Source organism: Tachysurus vachellii, chromosome 17, assembly GCF_030014155.1.
Source record: "Tachysurus vachellii isolate PV-2020 chromosome 17, HZAU_Pvac_v1, whole genome shotgun sequence".
Taxonomy (NCBI): Eukaryota; Metazoa; Chordata; class Actinopteri; order Siluriformes; family Bagridae; genus Tachysurus; species Tachysurus vachellii.
In genome coordinates, this window is record NC_083476.1 from 19,076,477 (window position 1) to 19,086,241 (window position 9,765).

A 9,765-nucleotide genomic window follows, 5' to 3' on the forward strand; every position below is an offset into this window, starting at 1 on the left:
CTCAACCTCATCAACACCTAGAGCCTAGAGCTGTCTGAGTCGTAATTTCTACACACACATGCCAAACCTTTTATCCTAATGAGGATGTTTTCAGACCCACGACACACTCAGCCAATGCTGTTTTCCAGTTTTTAGGTTTGTTTAATTATGTACAGTGTGAGCCAAACAGCAAATAAACCAAAAGAATGAATTTTAGTCTGACTTGGACCTGGAGAACGGATTTATAGGTGTGGAAGCATCTGAAGATTACTAATCCGACGCTATCCAAACTCTTTAAATCCTTCTGACAGATATGTGGAAGCCTCATGGTTAAGGTGCTGGACTACCAACTGGAAGGTTGTGAGTTTGAATCCCAGATGTGCCAAGTTTCCTCTGCTGAACCCCTGAGCAAGGCCCTTAACGCTCAGTTGCTCAGTTGTATAAACATGAGATAAAATATAAGTTGCTCTAGATAAAGGAGGCTGAAAATATATACTGTATTTTACTGTACAAATGTAGGATATTTAAAATAGGTGATAAGATTTTATTTAGATATATTGGATTTGCATAATAAAAATGCATACTTTGGCTCTAAATGAAAGTGACGTGACATTCGGCTAAGTACGGTGACCCGTACTCAGAATTCGTTCTCTGCGTTTAACCCATCCAAAGTGCACACACACAGCAGTGAACACACACACCGTGAACACACACCCGGAGCAGTGCGCAGCCATTTATGCTGCAGCGCCCGAGGAGCAGTTGGGGGGGTTCGGTGCCTTGCTCAAGGGCACCTCAGTCGTGTCCGGCCCGAGACTCGAACCCACAACCTTAGGGTTAGGAGTCAAACTCTCTAACCATTAGGCCACGGCTTTCCCATGACTTAAATGACAATACAATTAGTTGAGAATCACACCTGAGCTGAGAATAAAATCCACGAGGTAACCACGGGGTTGTTCGGCGGGAAACCTAACGCTCGTCTCTATGTCTCCCACACAGGAAACCCAGCACAGACTGAAGACAGCGGCGCTCCCTGAGCCTGCCTCATGCCGCCAGCCTCCTGGGTCTTGGAGGCCACCCAAAGCCGCCGCTGCTAGGCTGACTAAGTGATTTTTTTTCTGCTCTTGCCTGTTACATTGAGTGGTTATTGGACCGTTTGACACAAACTGTGTTTTAATGAGAGCACAACTGTAAATAAACCGCTGTTTATTTACGACAACCTGCTCTTGCTCTGTCTGTATTCTCCCCCTCGCAGCCTTGAGCAACAATCGCACACACTCAGACCAATTCACACACTACGGACAATTCATAGATGCAAGTCATCCTACAATGCAAGTTTTTGGACTGGTTGAGGAAACTGGAGAAACCTGGAGGAAACCCCTGAAGCATGGGGAGAACATGCAAACTCCACACACACACACACACACACACACGGGGCGAATACAGGAACCAAGCCCACAACCCTGGAGTTTTGAGACAAACTTCCTAGCCTTTAAGCCACCATGTCCCTCGCCTATTGCGGACATCCATAAATTCTCCGATTTTAATCTGGTTGCTTATATTACAGCATAAACCAAGAAAACATTCTGAAGGTGAGAAGGTAAAAGGTGATGTATGATGACAGGTGTAAAGATGATGGTATTTTTACTGTAGGTTTACCTTGGGTGAGCAGAGCATCACGATTCGCACCAGAACGACGTTGATATGAGCACCGAGAGAGGCGTCCTGATAGATCTCATTCACCTTAGAGCAGAGAGAAATACAGTGGTAGGTTCTTCCACTAGCTGTCTAGGTAAATAAAGCTGGCTTTGATGCTTTTAAAGCAGTTCACTGGACCCAGAATGCTTTTAACCTCACACTGACCTCAGGGCAGACACCGAGCGACTTAGAAGTGACACTAATCATGGGGTTTATGTTTAAAAAAAATAAGTAAACTGTTTAAAAAATGTACATATAATTAGAATCCCTTAAAGACAGGTCAAGCAAGCAGCAACCCTTGAGGGGGGGGTCAAGAGACAGCCATCTGTGTGCATGTGTATGTGTGTGTATGTGTGTGTATATGTGGGTGTGTGTGTGGAATAAATATCCTTTCCCTCCTCCTCCTTTTCCTCCTCCTCCTCCTCCTCCTCCTCCTCACATCTGACCCTGTCTTATTTCTCATTTACATAGCCCATCACAGGAAGAAACCTGAGGAAGGAACGCCGGACCGACGCCAAAACGCACAGCGTGCGGGTGTGTGAGTGTGAGAAAACTAATGAAGCCCTACGACACACACACACACATAGACTGACAGATGGATGGCAACCTGACCAGAGGCTGTTTAAGAATCTGAGAATGTGCAACTGGGGAAAATGAACTGAGAGGAGAAAAAAAAGACAGATTGACAGAAGAAGAAAACAGATCACAGAGTAGAAGGGTAATACAGCAAGGTTCAGAGAAGTGCAGAGAGGTGACGTTCGCTGGGACGAGCACGTGATCGGGAGATCAGGCTAAACCAGGATGGAATAGAGCTCTATTAACTGTGGTAACTGTGGTGATCAGAGACTAATAAAGAAGGAGAAAGTCTTGCTCGTGTTTGTCACGTTAATCAGATGTAAAGTTGACTTGCAACGTCGATGATAAGTCGAGATGGTCCGAACTCTTTATGGATTAGATGGCTATGGATTACTGTGCTCTCCAGTCCTGCATCTGTCTGCATCACACACACACACACACACACACACACACACACACGCACACACACACCGCAGCCTTTTACCTTTTAACCTCACACATAAGCAACAATCACAAATGTTCAGCTCTCTCTCTCTCTCTCATTACCACTGATTTTTTGTCGGTTCATTTTCTCGTGATGTCTGTCTCCGACATAAACAAGCACACACACATAGAGTGCTAGCAACCAGAGCAGAGGTCCCTCATTAGTGTGTCCCTGTCTCTGGACCTCAGTAGGACCCTGGCCGTGTTCTATTAGTCCGGCTCCCAGCATGCCGTAGAGCAGGTAGGCAATTTGACGAGCAGGAGGCCAAAGTGCCAGAAAATCATTAGGATTCAATTAATAATGCAGCAAGGGCTTCCACTGGAGCTTGTCTTCTGCTAAGCAACTGAAAGGCAGCACAAACAAATGTGAGTCAGGATGGACAGAGATAGGAAACAGAGGAAGTAGAGAGCTGGGAAAAAAAGGACTGATGCAGGATGATGCTTTTGGTAGAGCAGAACTAGAATGTCAAGATGAGCAAAAACAATTATCTGGGAAAAAAAAACAACAAAAAAATAAACTGAAGTTAAAGCTTCTAGTTGCTTGCGAGTCCGGTCTTGCCCACATCAATCCTTCAGGTCAAAAACGCTGTCAGGCGTCAGCAGGACAGAATTTCCAGCCTTTATACCCTGGAGCTGTCAGAAAGATGGATGGACGCCTGAGAAACGCAAGCTTTGAATCTGCAAGCTGCAAAACACACTGCTTTCTAGTTCTACACAACACACAAAGCTTAGATCTTCTGCTATCTGAGTTCCAATTGTTCCATCAACATTTTATTTGCACTCAGCATTTGTGATATGTGACAGGTTTCAATAACAAGCAACTATCTAGGATCTCTGCAGTGACTTGTACCAGCTTGCCCTGCTAGTTTTCTGGGCGAGCAGGTGGGAAAGATCGCTCTATAACTCAAGTCAAATTCAGAGGTGGGAAATGACACTGCTCGACTGGTCCCACCATCTTTCGGGGTAAGAGGGGGGTTTACATCAAGACCAAGGTGGTGGAATGAACTTCCCCTAGATGTCCGAACAGTCGTCAAACAACAGGTGAACCTCTTCCTGAAATACTTAAACTCGCTGTTATGTTTTCTCTGTTTTTTTTTTTGTTTATTTTTTTCCCTGTCTTTTTTTTTAATTGTACTATATTCTATATTTCATAGCAACAGAGTTTTAGGTTGATGGTATCCTACTTTTGTATGTCGCTCTGGATAAAGGCGTCTGCCAAATACCATAAATTTTAATGCAACGTAAATGATCGAGTCATGAAGCCATACAGGAAATCGTTTTCTTGAAGGAAGGGAAAGGGACGGAAAGTAAGTTCTGGCGGACTTACAATGTTCATAAGGGTGAGCAGATATTTTTGGATGTGCTCTCGGCTGTGAAACTGCACTACGGAGCAATCGACTCCCAGGAGCACCTCGATGTTGAAGATCTCGTCTTGGTACGACTGCCTGCGGGCGCGCCTGCTGCTGTTCACTTTCGGCTTTATCCCTCTGGATATGGCTTCCACTCCAGCCAGACCACCCAGTACTGAACCTGTTGAAACACACACACACACACACACACACACACACACACAGACACACACACCGCACGTGCTATTTCAAACACAGCCAAGAATGCATGACATACAACTGATATCACATTGACAAGCAGCCAAGAGAACGTTCAGGTCAGCGTTCGTGCAAACTGACGTAATTAGACAACAAGCAAATCTACAGCATGACCGATCGAAAAAGTAACCGAGCTTTAAATGTTATGACAACAGACCAAATTCCTGGAACGAGCGTTTATCTAAACATCGACGCTTTCCGAAGCATACAATGTGAACCCCAGAACTCCTCACGATAACGAATTGTCTTAAGACCTCCACTGTTGTGCGTATTTCATACACAGCGCTAACAAAAAACCCACACATAAGTTAATATACGGCAAACGAATATCCTCACAATAATGAAAAAAAGAGAGAGCGCAAAAACAGACGGTAGACTGAGACTGGAAATCCGTTCCAGGCCACCGATACTACTGGCTGTTAACCAGCAACACACAATGTACAGTACTGAAGTCATCAATGAATGTGGGAGTGAGATATTAGAGAAGCAGGTGTCATGTTGTGATCTGGAAGAACGTACACGTTGCTTTGGAGCAAGTCAAGCCTGCATTGTCTGCTTTTTACTTAACCTTAATATAAGTTTAGCACATATCATGGGAACTGAACCGAGAGTCAGGAAAAGACGTTGACCACATGGCATCATGTTGTGTATTTCTTGGCAGTTGAAAGCTGCACAGCTACAAAGTAAATATACAAAAGTGAAAAGTCGGATTGTCTGGGTCCAGCACATTTAAGAGATTAGCCTTAGATTAGCATTAGATTTAGTGTTCAGTTCAGTAAGAGTTTATAGAACCGAAGATTTTGGTGCAACAGGAAAATATTAATCACTCACTCACTCACTCATTTTCTCACGGGGAGCCTGTGCCTATCTCAGGCTTCATCGGGCATCAAGGCAGGATACACCCTGGACGGAGTGCCAACCCATCACAGGGCACACACACACACTCTCATTCACTCACGTAATCACACACTACGGACAATTTTCCAGAGATGCCAATCAACCTACCATGCATGTCTTTGGACCGGGGGAGGAAACCGGAGTACCCGGAGGAAACCCCCGAGGCACGGGGAGAACATGCAAACTCCACACACACAAGGCGGTGGCGGGAATCGAACCCCCAACCCTGGAGGTGTGAGGCGAACGTGCTAACCACTAAGCCACCGTGCCCCTCTGAAAATATTAATCAATTAATTATAATAATTAATAATGAAATATTTATTAATATTAACTTTTTAGATGTTTAACTGTCTTTGATAGAGCAGGAATGCTTTCCGGGTTTCATCCCACTGCATTTCAAAAAGATCTAAAATCAACCCAAACTATTTGGGCATTTGAAAAAAGATTTTCTACAGTATACTTTGCCTTTGTTTGCGGAAATTAAATTCTGATTCTAAAAATGATATATAATATATTGGTGGCTGCACAGTAAACTTAAACGTGCTCAATTTGGCAACCCTGTCATCCTCACGAAGGAAAATGTTCACAGAGCGAGCCAAAGGCAGTGAGATTCCTTCCTCAATAGAATATTAGTGCTTGTTGCAAACACATTTTACCCACTAGAGGCAATAATAGCTACAAGGGGGCAAATTGGGCAGTGAGCACACTAAAGTGGAATCGGGTGACATCGAGAAAACTGAGCAAATCAATGAATTAGCAACATTCTTAATGCTTTTTACCAAAAAAATTTAAATTGTGCTTGTTTTTGTTTCATCCATGTTCAGCCTTTGTCATGCCCCTGTTGCTTAATGGTTGATACAAGTATAAAGTTCGGCTCTGCCTCACCTGCCCCTATAGATGAGCCTCTCGTTCATATGGATACAGTAAATGTTGGGGATGTGGTAGCCTAGAGGCTAAGGCGTTGGACTACCAGTCAGAAGGTTGCGGGTTCAAATAGCAATTTGCCACCAAGCTGCCACCAAGATGCCACTGCTAGTCCTCGGAGAAAGGCGCTTAACCTTCAATTGCTAAGTTATATAAATTGAGTTAAATTGCAAGGCGCTGTGGATAACGGTGTCTAACAAAAGCCCTTGTAAATGACGCAATACTGTATATCCATTATTGTTGACCACTGGAAAGGCTATTGTGAAGGTATTAATCATCCTCAGGTTCTCTTACGAATAAAGCATCAACTGCATGGATATTGTGCTTGCGCCACAGTAAACAATATGATAATAAGGGAATAAACTCATGAATAAACCATGTGTTCAATACAAAATAAAACATAATTGGAATCTTTCTAGGATGAATCAGCACTTCAGATTTTCACACTCACTTTCTCACACTGCAGGCGTATTAAGAATACACGCTCAGGGCCACCAGTTTAGCCTAATTTAGACTAATGTTCAGCTCTAATGGTTAAATGCTACCGGGTCGATTTGACACGTTCCACCGAAGACTAATCTATAGCATCTCGCAAGTATAGGGCATTTGGGATCGTTTATGTAAATGGTGACCATAAACGTGATTAAGAGTGAGATGCTCTTGGCTAATAATGCTCATTTGGGCAGAAACAACGCAAGTGCCGTGATAAATCACAAACAGAATCCTTCATTGCTTTGATAATGACTTCGCTCCAGTTTCAGTTCCATCGGAATGCTGTAACTTCTACCAACCTCTGATCGGCATCAGCATAATGTCTGCGGCAGCCTGCTTGAAATGAGTTCATCTCTTTCAGGCATCATCAATCCATCATCAAAGCAGCTGTTTGAACATTAACCGCCGCTTACATTATAAACGCTCCCTACGGATTTGTTGCTTTTGTGGAATTACCACCGAAAAGGTTGAGGAGCTGTGATTAAGTATTAAAAAATCAGACAGCACATGGAAGACTCCAAATAAAACAGGGTTGTTTTTATAACTGATCAAATTTCAACAAAAGATGTAAAGTCTTCTTTTTAGACCCTTTAGGTTCATTCAGTCTGATCCATTCATTCATTCATCTTCTACCGCTTATCCGAACTACCTCGGGTCACGGGGAGCCTGTGCCTATCTCAGGCGTCATCGGGGCATTAAGGTAGGATACACCCTGGACGGAGTGCCAACCCATCACAGGGCACACACACACTCATTCACACACTACAGACAATTTTCCAGAGATGCCAATCAACCTACCACGGAGTGCCAACCCATCACAGGGCACACACACACACTCATTCACACACTACAGACAATTTTCCAGAGATGCCAATCAACCTACCATGCATGTCTTTGGACCGGGGGAGGAAACCGGAGTACCCGGAGGAAACCCCCGAGGCACGGGAGAACATGCAAACCACACACACAAGGCGGAGGTGGGAATCGAACCCCGACCCTGGCGGTGTGAAGTGAACGTGCTAACCACTAAGCCACCGTGCCCCCCCAGTCTGATCTAATGAATGGAATATTCTGCAATAAAGCTTATAACAGCTCAAATACCCAGAATGACCATCTACTGAATCAAATGATTCAGTGAATCAAATGATTCAATGAATCAAAGCATCCACAAAGGCTTGAACGCTTAAAACCAACGAACTCACCTGATGAAGTCAGCAGTTTATCAGCTCAAGCCTGCAAACAATAATGAATACACAACAGCAGCAAATGCTCCACTTGCGAGTCCCAGCTCGCTCCTAAAAACCCAGCAAAAACGGCAGCACAAATTAGATCATGTACTCAAATCACACCAAATTAGGCTTGTGGTTTTAAAATGTATTTCTCTCTGCCATGATATCCAGTGGTGTTTACTCCGTCCATCCGCACAAATGATCCATGGCAGGTAACCTAGTGGGTGTCTAATGAGACCCAGGGCACAAGATGGGGGATATCCCGAATGAGTGGCAACCTATCACAGGGAGCACACACCAGTTCACATATTCTGGACAATTTACAGATTCATGAGAACATGAAAACTCTGCCCACTCAGGCTGGAGGCAGGATTTGAACCCACAGCCCTGGAGAGATGGTGTTACTTTATTAGATTATCTAACGCCTTATTTTGCTTAATTAGGAGCTCCGCAGGGGCACGGTGGCTTAGTGGTTAGCACGTTTGCCTCACACCTCCAGGGTTGGGGTTCGATTCCCGCCTCCAACTTGTGTGTGTGGAGTTTACATGTTCTCCCCGTGCCTCGGGGGTTTCCTCTGGGTACTCCGGTTTCCTCCCCCGGTCCAAAGACATGCATGGTAGGTTGACTGGCATCTCTGGAAAATTGTCCGTAGTGTGTGAATGAGTGTGTGTGTGTGTGCCCTGTGATGGGTTGGCACTCCGTCCAGGGTGTATCCTGCCTTGATGCCCGATGACGCCTGAGATAGGCACAGGCTCCCCGTGACCCGAGGTAGTTCGGATAAGCGGTAGAAAATGGGTGAGTGAGAAGCTCCGCAATTGACACTAGTATAAGTTAACACAAAAATTGACTATCAATAAGAAAATGCTTGGAAGCCCTGCCACTTCGTCCTTCATGGCTATCTCTCTTCTAGATTTTCCCGCAAAGCTTTACTGCCCCTACGGAGACATCCAAACGTTTTGAAAAGCCACCTTCAACATGTATGTGATGCAACCCAGGAAATCAGATAACCTGAGCCAGATCCCAACAAGTCCACTGCCTTTAAAACTTACAACAGGAATCGACGCTCTTACTCAGCACAGTCATACACCACCATCACTGCCACAGTCAACCGGGTATCATAATGTCACCACAGTCATCATATTTCAAGGGTAAAAGGTTTCAATGCACCACTCTGTGCATGGCCAAATCCTAAAAATAGAACACTACAGAAGGGCTGGCCATGTGTTTGTAGGTGCTCTGCTGAAGAAAAGGCTGCGTGCGCCTTTACTCTGACAGCATTATTGATAGAGCCGGTTTAAAGACCTGTGGTTTCCAACTGACCTGCTGAACGTTTGTTGGTGATAAACAGAGCTATCGAATAAACCGATGCTTTTCAAATCACCATCAAACGATGTCACAAAAAACATGCAGGACGTCACTGCGTCTGAATTACAACAAAATAATAAATTGAGTCGGGTTAATATGCGTCTATGACATCCTCAGATACCTGCTAAACCTGACATGGTCTTGCTCTTGTAGCTCAGTGGTTATTTGAGTAACTGCGGTTATTGCAGAACCGCCGCTTGCAATCTAGACACGTCCGTGCGTGAAAATCTCCGGTGTGTGAAGGCGTTTTTTTCCCCCTACATGTACTAACAATAAAACATGTTAGCAAGATCTACGGGGGCACGGTGGCTTAGTGGTTAGCACGTTCGCCTCATACCTCCAGGGTTGGGATTCGATTCCCGCCTCCGCCTTGTGTGTGTGGAGTTTGCATGTTCTCCACGTGCCTCGGGGGTTTCCTCCGGGTACTCCGGTTTCCTCCCCCGGTCCAAAGACATGCATGGTAGGTTGATTGGCATCTCTGGAAAATTGTCTGTAGTGTGTGAATGAGTGTGTGTGCC

The 9,765-nt window shown here is 44.8% G+C and overlaps 1 protein-coding gene across 1 annotated transcript in view; it reads right to left on the reverse strand.

Annotated features, from left to right (window-relative positions):
- The window catches only part of adamts2a (ADAM metallopeptidase with thrombospondin type 1 motif, 2a), a 61,106-nt gene that overhangs the window by 22,749 nt on the left and 28,592 nt on the right, over positions 1-9,765 (reverse strand). Inside the window, exons 4-5 of the mRNA XM_060890549.1 lie at positions 4,061-4,263; positions 1,636-1,719 (exon numbers count right to left, since the gene is read on the reverse strand). Of these exons, the coding sequence (XP_060746532.1) occupies positions 1,636-1,719; positions 4,061-4,263 (287 nt within the window). The remainder of the gene's footprint in view (positions 1-1,635; positions 1,720-4,060; positions 4,264-9,765) is intronic.